This window comes from Lynx rufus, unplaced genomic scaffold, assembly GCF_022079265.1.
Source record: "Lynx rufus isolate CCGP_SWC_20201006 ecotype Redwood Valley unplaced genomic scaffold, mLynRuf1.p SCAF_1, whole genome shotgun sequence".
Classification (NCBI taxonomy): domain Eukaryota; kingdom Metazoa; phylum Chordata; class Mammalia; order Carnivora; family Felidae; genus Lynx; species Lynx rufus.
The window spans coordinates 169917596-169934959 of record NW_025814823.1 but is presented as its reverse complement, the minus strand read 5'-3'; the positions used below and the strand labels follow the sequence as shown (position 1 = coordinate 169934959).

At 37.8% G+C, this 17364-nt stretch overlaps 1 protein-coding gene across 1 annotated transcript in view; it reads right to left on the bottom strand.

Moving 5' to 3' along the window:
* Positions 1-17364, bottom strand: part of MAN2A1 (mannosidase alpha class 2A member 1) — a 167129-nt gene that overhangs the window by 28455 nt on the left and 121310 nt on the right. Inside the window, exons 16-17 of the mRNA XM_047090160.1 lie at positions 15916-16030; positions 832-965 (exon numbers count right to left, since the gene is read on the bottom strand). Of these exons, the coding sequence (XP_046946116.1) occupies positions 832-965; positions 15916-16030 (249 nt within the window). The remainder of the gene's footprint in view (positions 1-831; positions 966-15915; positions 16031-17364) is intronic.

Genomic DNA, 17364 nt, shown 5'->3' with positions numbered 1-17364 from the left:
TTTTAGTCAATTTTCTCATTACTATTTCAAACTATTTTGTGAACATTTCGATTAAATACAGACCTACTCACATTTCTCAATAGATACATGTTTGTATTTGTGTGTCCATGTACACATATGCGTGTGTATTAAGGTGAACATATATACATTATTGATAAAAAGAGGGGAAGAGTTCTCATGAAATTTAAAAGAGCTCATTAATACATTATACATTTAAAAGTATATATGTATTTGGTGTGCCTGTATGGCTCAGTTGGTTAAGTGTCTGACTGTTGATTTTGACTCGGGTCATGATCTCACGGTTCATGAGTTTGAGCCCCGCGTCAGGCTCAGCGCTGACAGTGTGAAGCCTATTTGGGATTCTTTCTCTCCCTGCCACTCTCTCTCTCCTCTCTCTCGAAATAAATAAATAAACCTAAATTTTTTTTTTTAAAGTATATATGTAATACGTTAAATATGCACAGACCATTTCCTTATGAGGGAAAAAAAACACACTTCTTCAACCCCTGATTATGCTTCCTTTCTATTAGACAAATTTATATACATTTTGGCATCAAGGGAATTAACATGCAAATGGTCACCAAATCTTCCTTTGAGAAAATACACCCTTCCAATCAGATGTTCTACAAACCAATCCCTCAAATATTTGTTTTAACTTTGGAAATCTGATTGAATAAGGAACCTAGAGTACCTGTTAAAATTCAGTTTTATTTTGAAAATAATTTTTAAACTTAAGCATTTTTGAAGTACCCAAAATCAACTGGCCTATTACCATATATAAAAGTTACACACTAACATAGCCATTACTTACAGATTTTAAAGGAAAATTACCTGGTATCCATTCAGGTCAGTATAAAATCTGTTTTGGCTGTTGATGCTAGAAGAAATTCTCATTGCAATCTCACGGTTATGTTCTTTTCGGATGTCCACAATATTGGAAACTTCCACAGACTGTCCATCTATTCCTAAATTTAAAAGAATATGTACCTTAATAGAAGTTTATTGCTCCACTTCTCTTTTTAAAAAAAAAAAACATTTTTAAGTTATACTTTGAGAAAGAGACAGAGACAGAGAGAGAGAGACAGAGAGAGAGAGAGAGAGAGAGCCAGCAGGGGTGAGGAAGAGAGAAAGGGAAAGAAACAGAACCCCAAGCAGGCTCTATGTTGTCAGCGTAGAGCCCAACACAGGGCTCAAACTCACAAAATGTGAGATTATGACCTGAGTCAAAGTCAAGAGGTAGATGTTTAACCAACTGAGTCACCAAGGTACCCTAATTGCTCTGCTTTTCTTAAATATGCTGTATAGAACTCCTTGCAAAGTTACACACTTTTTCCTCTTTTCTGTTCTTATTATCTTTACCATCTTTCATGCTAAATGTGTTGCCATTCACCTTTCCCCACCTCCCCCGCCTCTTTTTTTTTTTTTTTTTTTTAAATTGTCAGATGGTAGAAAACAATCACTCCGGGGCACATGTTAACTCAACAGAAGGACGAAGAGGCTGGGATGAGATAAATGCAGATGAAATGTAACATGCAAATGATTCTCCAAAGAGTTCTGCAGGGGAAAGAGGACATTAAACGAGTAAAGGTCAGCTCTGCTACAGGCCAGTCCACCTGTCATCTGCACTGCCATTCCCCAACAGAGCCATGCAAGCCTTTTTCTTCACCATTCACCTTACACACTGGAAATTAGAAGCAGAAATTTACACTCTGTTGGTTCAAGAGACAGTCTATTATTGCCCATGATCTATAATCTAGGAAAAGAGACAAGAGATCCAAGGAGATGATTTATGGCTGAAAGTGATATTACCATATTAGTATTTGTGGAGTATAATCTGGAGAGCTCCCCAGAAGTTAAATCAATTTTAATTGAGTTTGGTATCTCTTAGGACCCCTTGTTATGGAGTGATTCATTTTGCCCTTTGCTATATAAAGCAGAGGACAGCTTGAAAAAGTCCCAGATGTATCAAGCATTTATTTTCTTGGATAAGCCTAAACTGTTCACTAATTTCTATCTGTCATGCTACCCTAACTATACCTACTTGCCCTTAGTGAAGCACTGGGTCTATTTTAGAGATGGAGAGGTGAGTTACAAAGAGATCCAACACTCTTCATACAGACTATGTAGAGGAGATACAGGATCTTCTAAGAAAGACAGCTATCAGGAAAGCTAGCAATCAAAAGAAGAAAGGTTGGTCCTATCCTATTTCATACAGTGTAAGGTTTTTAAGGTTCCAAGAATCCTGGACATTTACCTGCAGTTTTAATTATTCCCCACCACTGCCTACTCCTCACACACAATCTCCCATGGTGTGCTAATAACCAGTACACTCTTTAAACAAAGAGGGCTGTGTAAGGAGAAATGGCGCACAAAAGAAGGGAGCAAGGAGGACTTTTGCTGGGAGCCAAGAAGAATCCCCCGGGCTCAGTGAAGGTACAAGCAAACAGTTAAAGAAAGGAAGTTTGAATCTGTGGGATTTGTGGAAAAGAATGTAAATGCAGGCAGCCCAGGCACTAAAGGTTTATGTGAGAAGTACACTGGAAACTGGAAAACGTAAATAATAATACAGTGACAATACTGAATGGGCTGAAGTGCCCCCACGCCCTGCCCCCATCAACAGAATTTTCAGAATTCTCATAGAAGTTCTTTTCTGGGAGATGTCACTCTTGCAACTCAACGACCTCAGTCACAGATGCTTTCAGCTCCTTACTCCGTTCATAAGGCTGTGATGAACAGTAGGACCTCCATGAGTGAGGGAAGGAGGTAGCCTTTTCCCCTTCTGCCATAGTCTGAACCACTAACCTCTTCCCAGTTAGAAAGATACACATATCTTTCCTTCCAAGAATTATGAGAAGAACCTGCCAATATAGCTAGCTGATCCAAACAGCTTCACTAGTATTGGGAAGTTAAAAGAAAAAAAAAATCACATACATTGATGATAGAACTTCTCTGAAGTAGGAAATGCATTACTTTATTCTTAAGCCCAAGCGGGGCTCAATCCATGAATTGTGAGGTCATGATATGAGCCGAAATCAAGAGTCAGATGCCTAACTGACTGAGCCACCCAGATGCCCCGGAAATGTATTACTTTCTAAGCAAACTTTCCTTTTAGTAGGTTTACATTAAAGAACATTTTTCAAAACCAGTGAAATGTACATGGAATTTTAACAGATAAGCTTCTACAAATGAACCAAAGATGGCCAAAACACACAATGCAACACTAGGGATGAAGTCCCCCATGCGGCATTGGGGAGAACACCAAAGGACAAGTAAACTCTAATCTACTGGAAGCACTCGTAGGGTTTTCAGCATTGCGTTATGCTTTCTCCTCTGTAGACTGGTATTCTCTCAGGGGTCAACAGACTACATGAAATGAAAGAAAATCTTAACAAAGAAGAGTGTCATTAATTTCAAGTCATTTATCTCTGGAAAACATATACAAAAAACATGCTTCAAGAAAAAAAAATTAATAATTTCATATTACCTCTAGCAATAATAAATTATTTCTGTTGAGAAAATCATCTTTCTCAAGCTCAGTATTATGCTCAGATCCTGTTGTGGCAACAACTGCTTAAAGATCCTTTAAAAGGAGCCTCGATGTCCATTCACACTTCAGCAAGACATTAATTTAAATTCTGCACCAGGACAGAATAAGATCAAACTTAATATACTTATTATGAATAAACCAAATAAATTTTGTAATGGTAATAAAAGCAAGGAGGTATCCCTGAGTTACCAATGAGAATGTATTACTTTTTAAAGAAGAATCTGTGTGAGAGAGATAACTTATCCTATCCTGTGTCGAGAGCTCCCTAAGGTGTGCAATTCCCAAAGAAGCTCACGGGATTGAGGGGAGTACTCTCTGGAAGGCACAGGTATAAACCCAGTGGTTTCAGTGGTCTGCACAATCTTTGCAGTATGTGGCAGCAAAAGGTACTTTTACCAAAGTGGTTCCACCTGCGCATGAATGGCCAGGAATTTCTAAGCTCCTCTGGGTTTTCTTCAATCCTGGGAATGAAAACAGCCCCTATTTAACAAGGGTAGTCCAAAGGGGTGGGGCTGGGGGATGCCATTCCCAGGTTTTGACAAAAAGAAGGAAGTACCTCCTTGCTGCTAACACCTTACACTCTGCCCCCTGGAAAGAGAGAATGGAGACTGTTTATCTTTCTTAACACAGGTAATGCCAGGTAAGAATAGAGCAAGTTGGGGCACCTGGTTGGCTCAGTTTGTTAAGCATCCTGCTTAGGCTCAGGTCATGATCTCATGGTTTGAGTTCGAGCCCAGCGTCAGACTCACTGCTGTCAGCGCAGAGCCCACTTTGGATCCTCTGTTTCCCTCACTCTTTGCCCCTCCCCACACTTATGTGCACATACCTGCTCTTTCTCTCTCTCAAAAACAATAAACAAACAAAAAGAATAAAGTCCACAGGCGGAAAGCTGTAGTAGAGAAGCCGAAAGAGTCTTTCAGGACCCTGGAGTTTTTTTTCTTTTTTCCCCTCCCTAGTGCCTGTGACCTTCTTACAGATTGTTTTACACACCATCTTTGCATTCCAGGTGTTAACGACATCTTGGGAATGTAGTAGATGCAGAATCACCATTAAATAGAATTTGTTAAGATGTGATAGGCAGTCCCTCATCATGTAGAAATCAGCTGACATAAGAGGAAAGCAAACTATGCCATGGACAGAGTTTAGCCAGAAAGATAAGGGAATAAGTACTTTAATTTTGAGCAAACCCATGCATGTTTACAATGTAAACTCCTGAAGCACAGAGACTATGTCTTCTTTATCTTTATGCTCCCAGGTACACAGTAAGTGTTGCTGAGTGAAGGATAACAGCCATGTGCAAGAACCAGCAAACAATGACCGAATGCTTACTATGTACCATATACTTTGCATGTGATAACTCATTCAATCCTGACCCTAAGCCTACTTGGAAATTCCTTGCTCCCGATCACAAGGTGGACAGAAGCGGCACTAAGCCTCTCAGCCACCATGTCTCACTGGCAAACTCACCACTGGACAAAGTTGAAGTTGCTTTGGGACCAGATTAGAGCAGCTTTGCTCTGACTCTAAGTAGAAAGGAGACCTCCAGATTATTTTTTAAGAAGGAGAGAGGGTACTGACCTGGGATCTGATATCCTGCAAGTGCCACCTGAGTAAAATAAATTAGTAACAGAATAATTAATACAAATAAAATAAAAAATAATGAAAATAGGGTGACAGGCTTGCCAGAATATAAAACTTCTTCAAAACCATCTAAAATCTTTTGTTAAATGTCATAGTCACTTTAGAGGTCAATAAAGTAACACATATGAATTAAAGACACTATGATCTCACTTATCTACCTAAGATAACACTAACGACAAGCCCAAGTGCATTCACTGTGCACTGCTGCCAATGGCAAAATCCTCGGAAAATACGCTGTATGTTCATCAACAGGCAAATGAACAACAAAACCGGAACAATCATGTTAGGGAATGCTCTGTAGCAAACGGAAAGAATGAGGTGGCTCTCTGCCCTAGTATAGAAAGATCTGATGCAGAAAGTGAATGCTGCACTTGTACACTGCGATGAACTTCATGCTAAGAACAGACACAGTATTATCTTTCTACAGATGGGCAAATGTATGTGTGTGTGCTTGTATGCATGCATATGAGAGAGAGGGACAGAGAGCGTGTGCGCATGCACAGGTATCTGGATTACCTCTCTTGAGTAGAGGATACGGGCCACACAAGATTCCAGAAATATTTCACCTGATACACTATAATGTGTGAAATTTTTGTGAAAAGAGTACGTGTATACATTACTTGTATACATAGAATTTTAAGCATTTTTATTTGTTTTAAATGTTTATTTATTTTTGAAAGACACATATAAAATAAAAATAATACAAAATAATAGAGATAGAGGACAAGCAGAGGAGGGGCAGAGAAAGAGGGAGATACAGAATCCAAAGCAGGTTGCAGGCTCCAAGCCTGCACAGAGCAAGACTTGGGGCTTGAACTCATGAACTATGAGATCATGACCCGAGCCAAAATCAGACGCTTAACTGACTAAGTCACCCAGATGCCCCTTAAGCATTTTTAAAAGATGATTATTTTCTAAGAAGGGAGGGAAAAAGATGAAACTGAGTAGGCAAGGGGTCAAAGTAGGGAGGCATCACCTTTTGATTTTGTTGCTAAGCACCAGTCTTAACAAAAGTGAGAAGGGTACTCCTTCCTGTGTGGATAGAAACATTGAAAGGCACCTCTGACACATCCTTTATGGGTGAAAGAGGTAGAAGGAAATGTCGCGGGGGTGGGGGGTGGAGGGGGTAAGTGACTGAGAAATGCAGATGGTGAGCCTGGGGCCGTGGCACCAGCAGCTGATGGCCTTTGGAGAATTCTAGGCCTAATTGTCTCACACAGTTTCCTCTCTTTGCCATCAGATCAGTACAAAACCTATTTGGACAGGTGAAATTAACGTTGACCTGCAAAACGTCGGAGTTGGTCCAATCCTCTCCACCAACCCAATCACCTTATTCTAGCAGTTTTGAAATGGAAAGTGTACCTTTCCAAGGCGTATACCTTAGAAATGGGACATCACTCACCATACTCCAGTGGTTATAGGAGTAGAAGGGAGCAGCCTGGGAGAAAGGGCAAAACAGAACCTGTCTCACACTTGGCAAGAATTCGGTATCTTCTTAGTGATGCTGAATGTGTGATTAGGACAAGTCCTTACAACAAGATGTAATAATAATGACCCACACCCATCTAAGAAAATGAAAAGTAAAGATGAGAACCCAGGAGAGGTATTTAACTGAATTTGACAAAGATATGAAATCATACAAAGTAAATCCTCAAAAAATGCATCTAAGTTTCAAAGAAGGTCTTCAGTGAGTATCCTTAAAATATAGGTTCTTGGGCACAAATGCAACCTTGTTATCAAATTGCTGCCCTCATTCCTTTTTCTTGAATCCGTGACTGAGCAGAGGGGGTGACTGAGTTGTCACTTCATAGCCGAAGTAGGACAATGGTAACAATAATGACAGCTAACAAAAAAAGCTGCCATGAAAAACCAGGGCGTATTTCCCCTCCAATTTTGGGATTATTTAGTATCTTTTTTGCTATATTTAAATCATAAAAAATATAAAAATACCTTTCCCATTATGTATTTACTTTTGTGACATTGTTTTTGTGAACTTATCCAACTTAACCAGGAGCTGACACTCATGGTTATTAACACACACTGCTTAGTTCAAAACATAAACTTTAATGACAAGTCTTGCAACAATGATAAATTCAGCAGGTCAATATGGAGATGCTGTTTTCTAAAAAGTAAATATTATCATTTTTAAAAACCGTACTCACATTTGAAAGTACCAAGAATAAAAATGGTAATAACTCCCACAACTGGATGACCTTTTTCTCCATGTTGACTTATTCAACTTACCAGCCATTGTGAGATCTAATTTATCCTCTGAGGTACTTGCTGATTTCCAGGTCTGTAAATGTTCACATTGATTATTTCTCCACAAGTGAAAATTTTAACATCTGCTTTCATGAATATAAATTTGAGTAAATTCCATTCCAAGGCTTGAATTTAAGAAAATGGTGATGCACTACTTTGTTTTATTTCTAAAGCACTATATAAATAACTACTACTACTACTTATTGATCAACTTATTATGCGCTTGGCACTAGTCTACATATTTTATGCTTTTCATTGCAGAAATTCTCACAATGACACAAAAGTAAATGTATAACAGGAAAGGTATATAGCATTTTGATTCCATGGATTGCAAATTTTGGTTAAAAATGACACCAATTAACTACAATATACTTGAAGACCTAATGACAGAAAGAATGCACAATAAAACTGGAAGCTTTTTTTTTTTTTCCCTAACACACACTGATTTTAAGAAATGACATATATTTTTTTTTTTTTGAAGCTCTGTCTTGGAGGGAACACAACATCTACATCAGTAACATTTTTTAAAATCCCAAACAGGCAAGCTCTAACTAAAGCCCTTCCATAGGAGGTGAATAAAACAGCTCACAACACTGAAGCTTTCCTATTCCATTCCCCATGATCCACACTTGGCCTGGTCTAGGACAAGTGAGGGAAGAATGCTGGAATAATCATAATGATCCGTTTGAATATCCTCCACACTGACAGCCACTCTGAACTTGCCTACTTCCTGTTCTCCTCGACTTGCTCCTTTCCAAGGCTCCATTAGTCAGGAAGCCTAGATTCTGTACACTCTCATTTCTCAAGCTGATCTTGCTGTTGAGGCAAGAGGTTCTTCCTTGTTTTTGTTTTTGTCTTTAAAACTACATTTTCACCATCCCTTCTCCCAACTTACCAAAAAAAGAAGCAATAGCATAGCTCTCATTCACCCTAACTCCAGTGGGCACTGGACAGAGACAACGTGAAATACTGGTGTCTGGTTGAACTTCAATGGCTGAGTAACAAATATTTTTCCAAAACATGTGACTTTCAATTGTTTGCTTTCAACAAAATTGAAGGGGTATCTAATCAAGTTGCCAGGCAGATCATTAAAAATAATCAACTGAAACTTATGTTTGACATAGACCACTCTGTGATTTATGGAATCTAACTCATAAAGAGTTCAAAGGACTGAATGGCATTCCTATAATAAGATTCCTTCTATTGCCACCTACTTATTTATGGTAGTAACATCATTCCTTTGCCCTACACTTATAAAAATAAAAATTAGTAAAAAAATCGATGCTGAAACCTATCTCATTCTGGCAATACATAACATTCACCAATGGACACATGAATATATGGGGATACAAAATGTATAATTTATCTCACTGAAAGGCTTCCATTAAAGTTCATGAAATAAATGACAAAATTGGTAATATATAGAGATTGTTTTTGATCAACTGTATACTATTAATAATTTTTACAACTCAATGCACATCATATTTAATACTTTTAGGATAACAGAAATTTTAAATTTAAATATATAGACACATATATACATACATATTTCTTTTATAAGAGTAATGAAAGGTTAACCAATAACAAGACTCAAGCATAAGAATATTACTTTAAGCTAAATTTCTGTGAGGAAGTAGAATAGAAATATGAGTTCAAGGAGAAAATAAGGATGTGAAATTTGACTTTAAAAGATGGTCTTGGGGAGCCTGGGTGGCTCCATTGGTTAAGTCTTGATTTCAGCTCAGGCCATGATCTCACCATCATGAAATCAAGCCTCATGCAGGGCTCTGTGCTGAGGGTAGAGCCTGCTTAAGATTCTCTCTCTCTCTCTCTCTCTCTCTCTCTCTCTCTCTCTCTTTCCCTTTCCCCTGCTTGTGCTCTCTCTCTCTGTCTCTCTCTCAAATAAAAAACTTAAAAAAAAAGATCTTATTCAGGCCTTTTTAAAAATGCATGATTTGGTATCAAATTGCTACTCACTGGATATGTTTATTTTTAAATGTCAATATTGATTATATTCCAGGAAAAACATCCTTTGCAATTTTTTAAATGTATAAAGAAAAACTAGATATCAGTTTAAATATATGTAATACAGAGATTTTCAAAAAAAAATTTCTTAATGTTTATTTTTTTGAGACAGAGAGAGACAGAGTATGAATGGGGGAGGAGCAGAGAGAGAGGGAGACACAGAATCTGAAGCAGGCTTCAGGCTCTGAGCTGTCAACACAGAGCCGGACGTGGGGCTTGAACCCACGAACAATGAGATCATGATCTGAGCCAAAGTCAGGTGCTTAACCTACTGAGCCACCCAGGTGCCCCAAGATTTTCAAATTCTTACAGGAACAAGGGTGTCTGATTGATACAACCCCACCTCACACTTTGTAATGTTCTTTTACTCCTTTCTGCCTATTTAAGTGACATTTCTCCAAGATCTGGCATCTCAACAACTCGCTTTATCAATTCTTCCCCAACACCCCCAACCCTCAATGGCTACTCTCTATTGTAACACTTATGCCTTTACTCATCTGGCCTGCACATCCTCTTCAGGAGATATAATACTTAGTAGGTGCCAGGCTTTATGTATATTAACTCAGTTAATCCTCCAACACTCTTATGAGGTAGACTCTATTATTGCTACCATTTTCAAGATGCCAAAACCAAGGACTGTAAAAACCTGCACAAGGTCAAACAGCTGGTAAGCAGCAGAACTGGGATGGGAGCTGGAAATGACACACAGGTGTGTTGACTCTGGAGTCTGAGCTCATAACCATCACACCTCTCCTATGTTTCCCATCGTGACACCCTTGATCTGAGTTTAGTACAACACATATTTGTGGGGGATGATGCTTCCCTGCTAAGAAGCTATGGCTTCAACACAGCAGCTGCTGTCAAACAGCCCCCAAGATAACCTCTGAGTTCTGAATTTGTGTAACCAGAATGTGCTTATAGTCCCTTAAAATAACCTTCTCTTTCATGCCTGTAGGGAATAATCAGATTCGACACATAGCTACTTATTTCAATTTTTAAAAGTTCCAATTAACAGAAAAAAAATCTTTAGCAGTCAATTGCACATTATGGTATTCCAGAAATGTTTTAATTACCTAAGTCTGCCTAGCCATAACTTACTTAATGCTTTTTACTCTTAAATCAAACTAAATATGGAACATAGTCCTGGGGAAAAAAATATGAGAGATTGATTGCAAACCATTTTAATATCCTCATGAATCTTTTTATGGAAATAAAAACAACTTCAGTGAAGCTCTGAGACCTTGTTTACAAGTAGGAGGACTCCAGGGATAGGAGGCCCAGATTCAAACATCCTTAGAAGATGAATTTAGGAGCAGGGAGTTATGAAAAAGAGAGACTTTATGTGATAACAAGTTTTGTGAAGACTCCTTAATAGTTACACCTACTTGACCGTGTCATCTTTCTATAATTTAAGAAATTGAGTGCATGAGAAATTAAAGGACAAACTCAAGGTCACCCTAGTTGGCTTAAAGGTACAAGTAAAGATTCAGATCTCTAATTCCCAAGGTGATTCTCTTATGTGTTTAACTAGATGAAGTTCACTTCGACTCTCTAAAAGTCAAGGGTCATGTTATGACTCCATTTCGGCTATATATTCAAAACAGAAAAACTAAGCAACCTCTTTGCGATTGCTAAATGTGCCCAGGCAAGGAAATTATTCAGTCATTTCAGCCAAAGGAAAGTCTTTTCTTCCATACTTCTTGATGGCAGTTCATTACATTTTACCTCCAGGCTACTTGCTTTCTTTTAGTAAGATCCATTACATATAGTACTTTTATAATATGTTGGTGGAAAATAGGCCAGAGTATTGCATTTATGATATTTCTCCTAAGGGTTGAAACATGGTTTATACACATACTCATTCACTCACAAACACCTGCCTAGGAGAACGTAGTCCCTGGGGGGGGAAAGCTTGGAGGTATATATTGTAACAGATCTGGAACCTGAACGTTGTGCTGGTGAAAATGTACATGACACATTGGTAACCCATAGCAACCTAATTCTTCAAAGTAGCTGTTGATGTCAGAAAACTAGGGCACCAAAGTCTAATAATTACAGCTCTGAAGACAAATGAAGCCACAGCTATCAAATGTCACTTATTGATCATTATGCCACCGCAAGGTATGTGCTTATTGTGATGGCACAATATCAAATATAACATGAGGGGATACAGGGACTTCTGCTTGTATCACATTCTATCTTCCAATTCAAGATTAACAAAAAAAGCTAAAGTAGTCTATTTAGTAACACTTAAAGTTTCAATTGAATGGAAGATGATTACAGTACAAGAAAAATTAATCCTCACTTCTCCCACATTTTCCTCCAGAAAAATGTTATTTTCTACCAACTAAATAATCTTTGGGGGAAAAAAAAAGGCTCCAAAAGGCCATTTCATTAAATTATGGGTGCTACCAAATGGATTTCTTACTTAACCTGATAAAAGGCAAAGCATTATGTTTCATCAGCAATCTCTCAAATCTCTCTGATCTTGTAGAGCTTTTAACGCTAGTGAGCACAAGACTTCCTCTAATTTATTATTTCTTGAACCTTTTTGAATGTAATGTCTGAACAATAATGAAAAGAAACACACCGTGTTTTTCGGTAGTTTAAATGATGTTAAGAGAGAACTTTAAGCTGCACTGTACCTCCTACCATTTTCAGAACCTGGAGAGAACACAAATAGAGAAACTAAAACTTAAATATAAAACCAAGAAAAGAAACAAAGTTAGTTGAACCCATGCCTTCCAACTCAGTTTGTTGTGAAATCAGTAATGACCACATGGTTTTTATAATTTGGAAGTGCTGTTTGATTTATTCCTCATTTTGTTTTCTCTTAAAGCTTAATTTGGGCCAAAAGTTACTTTGAGGAGAAAAGGGTCAAAGTGCAACTAAAACAGAGATTGAGGAATTTAAGGATATTTTATCAGGATTGCATTACTTTAGTTTTTTAAAAGAATATTTCAAATAAACCAAATTTGAAGGATTTAATACAAACAGACATTCAATAAAGATAGATAATTCATAATATCAACTCTTTGTTTCTTTACACTTATTGCTGAGAATAAAATCTGCATAATTAATGGTTTAGTAACCTAACACAATTATAGTATCTAATCATAAAATATTAATAGTTTCTCTCCCCTAAACCCCATTTTTTTTTCTGGCTCATAAATTTGGTACTAACAACAAACAGGCTCTATTCATTAATACTCATCCAAATAAACTACATCTGGTCAGTTTAATGGGGGCAAAATTAGCATATATCCAAAGATAGATTAATAAGTTAAACTTGAAAGTAGGTATTTTTGTTATTTTAAGAAATATTAAACAAAAGCTGATCTACAAAAGCATGGAAACTGGCTGACGTTTTCTTTGCACGTATTTTGATCAATCACCCAGGCGCTGTGAGGCCAAAGTTCAAAACACCAAAGAACTTTCAAGTATTTCTTAGTATTGCTTTTTTGGTGGGGCATTACCCGACCCCTTTCAGGCACTTTGAACTCCCTGAGATCCAAACACCCTGAAGACTTCACATCTCTTCCTTAGGTTTCGATTAGTGATTTAATTAAAACCCAATGAGCCAGGATGCCAACAACCCGACCCTTCACACAAAGGACAGACGACGTGGGTCAAGAAGGCCACTGAAAAAAGGCTCTCTCCACACCTAGGCTTATTTTTTTTCCAAGAAGGAGATTTGTTGAGAGAGGCTGAGATACGGACATTAGAAGGATGTATATTTTGGATGAAAGCCTTTCAGGTGAGCTGGTATCTTCATCTCCCACCAAGTACTTTCATGTTGGGAAAAAAAAAAAATAAATGCTCTGGGCTTGAGAGAGCAAAAAGAAAGATTGCTATGTCACTTCGAATAGTTACATACGCTGGTTTCAGGTTCAATCCAGGCAAGAACAGTAAAACTCATCTGGAAAAGCACTCTAAGTTAACTTCACATTATACCTAACGTATTTATCTGTCATTTCCCACAAACTTCTGAAGCTTTCTGCTCTCAAGCTACAAAAATCTAATACAAATGCTTCAGCCTGTTTATTCCACCCACTGTCACATGCAGAGGCAATCTGAGGTCTGTGTTCTTATTTTTTTTTATTATTTTTTGTTATGTTAATATTCCAAGTGCCCAGTTGAGAAAAACTTCTGTTTCTTAACTGACTAATCAGAGAGCAGGCACTGTCACCTTGGAGGGCTGGGAATCAGCTAAATCTTGGTGGTTCCTGGTTCTGCTAAGGGGCTATGAATCAGCCGCCACTGGGCATTTTGGACTACTCAGGAGGGAAGAAAGGAAGAGGAGAAAAGAAAGGGATTTAGGGTCTGATAAATACATGTTTGTTGGAATGAGTAAACAGACAAGTCAGAGCCTATTAATTTCCAAATCAACCACTGGGATATGATGGCAAACTAAGCTTATGGTCTCAGTAGCCAAAGAGGGCCCTTTAATTTACAGAAACCATCCTCTGTGATGAGATCTAGATCCCCCGGACAACCTGCAAAAACTTTGAAGCTGCAGTGACAGTGACTGACTCAATTAAAGAAAAGCAAAAGCAATTAGGCAAATATACTTGATTGAGAAGTTGGAATTCTCTGGTGAGCTGCTTCAGCATTAACTCTGAGACACAGCTATCCCTAAGTATTAACTGATGAAAACCAATGCTGAACCACACTTGGTAAACAGGTCTGTGCCACAGTGGGTGCTATGTTGTACTCAAGGAAGACATTTTCCATTAAAAGCAACAGTTGTAAGCAAATCTAAAAGCAGATAAGCAGATCTTCTGTGTGATGATGCCATTTTCACCCATACAATGACACCTTTGGTCATAGCTGAAAGTGTAATTTTAGAGCTCTCAGAGATGTTGAACAATAGCTTATGCAAGAGTAGAGTTGCCCTTGGGGCACCTGGTGGCTCAGTTGGTTAAGCCTCTGACTTCAGCTCGGGTCATGATCTCATGGTTTGTGGGTTCAAGCCCTGTGTCAGGCTCTGTGCTGACAGTTGGAGCCTGGAGCCTGCTTCAGATTCTGTGTCTCCCTCTCCACCTCTCCCCTGCTCATGCTCATTCTCTCTCTCTCTCTCAAAAATAAATAAGCATTAAAAAAAATTGTTTTTAAGAGTAGAAAGGGATGGGGCAAAAAGACTGTGACTTACTAGAGAGCTGAGAAAACTCAATAAAAGATTACTTCAGAACTATGAACTTTCTTACAGGTAGCAAAGCGAACATTCCCTGAACAAAGTACCCTTTGCTTCCCCACATTACCTAAAAAGTAAACAGTGCATGTCCATATATTTTATCATTAGCTTTAAAATGCTTTATTATTTACTGGTATAAAGACTCAGGGAGGGGTGCCTGGGCAGCTCAGTTTGTTAAGCATCTGACTTCTTCTGCTCAGGTCATGATCTCACTGTTCCTGAGTTCGAGCCCCACATCAGGCTCTGGGCTGACAGTTCAGAGCCTGGAGCCTGCTTCAGATTCTGTGTCTCCTCTCTCTCTGCCTGTCCTCCGCTCACACTCTCTTTCTCAAAAAATATAAATAAACATTAAAAAAAAAAGATTCAGGGAAACAATTTTTCCTTTCCTAGCTTTTTCAGCATAGCTAATAGCAAAGAAACACCTAAAGTGGCATTTTTATGAGGTCCTTTTCTAAGACAGTTGATACCATGGTTAGTGGTCTGGTTATTAGGATTACATTTGTGGTTAGAAAAGTACTCCATTCTAAAACTGGTGAATTCAACATCAACCAACATAAATGTGCAACTCTTACTGAGATTATCTGGGAATCATAGCTACACCCAAATCCTAGGGAAGGACCAGTGCCAATGCCCGTGGTTAAGTCCCTAAAAGGATTAGAAGCCCACTTACTATTGCTTGGTTGATAAAGACGCTATTCAGTACTGTCCTAAAAGCAATAAACAATCGCCTGATTTTATACTCTACCAGCTAAAGAGTTGTGAATAAAAAGAACTAGTAATGAACATTTTTCTTAAAAGAAAGTTAAATTCCAGTAATACATGCTATTGCAATACCTTCCATATTTAAGGCAGGCCATATGTGGGGTGTGTGTGTATGTCAGAGGCAGTCGGTGATCCACTAACTGAAAGCCATATTTGATATAATTTCCATTTTGTAAAATAAAATAAAAATAACATTTTTTAGATCTTAGAAATAAAGTTTCCAATTAATGAACTCACGGCTGGGACACATATTATGATAGAAAAGATACACAGGAAAAAAGAATATGTAGATGCAGAGAGTTAAAAGATTTACCATTTTTGATTATCAAAGGGAAGTATTATATTTTTAAAACACACAATAAGAATGATGGCAAATTTAGAAAGATTATATCTTCAGAAACCACTTGCTAATTGATTAAAAACGACAAACAAAACTCAAGAACCAGTACACATGTTTCACAATTGTGCTTCTCTGTTTTCTTACCCTGTATGTTGTACAGTCGGACTCTATGGGTAACACGTTCAAAAAAGCAAGTCACGTCCGAATAAAACCTTCCATGTTGCACTCTGACAAAGGGTAGTGTTGTGTAAACATAAGGCTGAGGAGGAAATGACATTTTTAAGAAAAAATTTTGGCTTTTAACTTTTCGAAGAAATGTTTATTATAATTTCCAAAATGGCAAATACTTAACACCTGATAATCTGCAATTTCAAGTGAAAACCAAACCTTACAAGGTATCAGAATATGCACAAACTATAAAACTTTACTATAAGGTTTTTCCTTACATAAAAAGTACTAAAAACAGAAAATAATAAAAATGTTTACAACCTGATTGGCCTAGATGATCTACAAACATTCCCTCCCAGCTATAAAAATTTCTAATTAAAATCCTTCTATATTGTCCATTGGTGAGTTATTAGAAATACTACTCATTCTACAGCACTGACATTTTCCCAGGCAAACATTTATTAGAACCATGGCCCCTAATGTTCAGGGGTCAGGACAGGTGGTAAGGATGGCCTCAGGGAGTCATCTAAGCAAACAGAAAGCAGGATTCACAAACACCATGTAATCACAGTTAGGTATACTACTCTATAAAACATACTGCCCTTTCACTAGGAAAAGCTAGCAGAATATAACGCAAATTTACAAACTTGAAAAAACTATGGCAACTACTGGTTTAGTTTTCATTATTTAGAATCTAGTGTCAAGAAAAAACTGGGAATAAAACAAGTAACTTCGGTGACATAGGAACAAATGGAAAGCATTTATAAAGAATTCTAATTTCTTGAGCACTACACGCTATACAAGCTCAACAAGGTCATGAAGAGTGAGGCTTACAATATGAGCTACCTAAGCAGCATCAGATTTTCAGGACAGTGCAATTTTCTTCCAAATGTACCTCTCTGGCTACAGAAAAATATTTTGGAATTAATACAATGCTTTAGCATTCACAAAGTTCTTGGACCTGATTTTCCCATATACCTAGAAAGTAATGGAAGCAGAGGAAACCTGGCACAGGGATTTCTGGGCTCCTGCCTTTTTCTGATGCACCCTGCTGCCTCCTTGCTGGTGTTCTTTTATTTTCTCTTTGTAAACATACAATAATTCCCTTGGTCTTTTTCTTTAATATTAGAGCTATTTAAAGAGAGAATAATTTTAAATAAATTAGTCCCTATTGGCCATATATAATATTCTGTAAGTACAGCTACTTTCCTTTTTTAAGCATGAGAACAGTCAATAAAAACAAAATTCCTGTCCAATGACAAAAGCTGTCAAGAGAAAACACACTGACACAGCTTCTACTTAGGCTCCACTGCCCATCCTGGAACAGCTACTATGAGCTATGGTTTACCTTTAATTCCTCACTGATTTAAAAAAAATCAAAACAAACAACAACAAACAACTAGAATCCTTCAGGTTGCCAGTGCT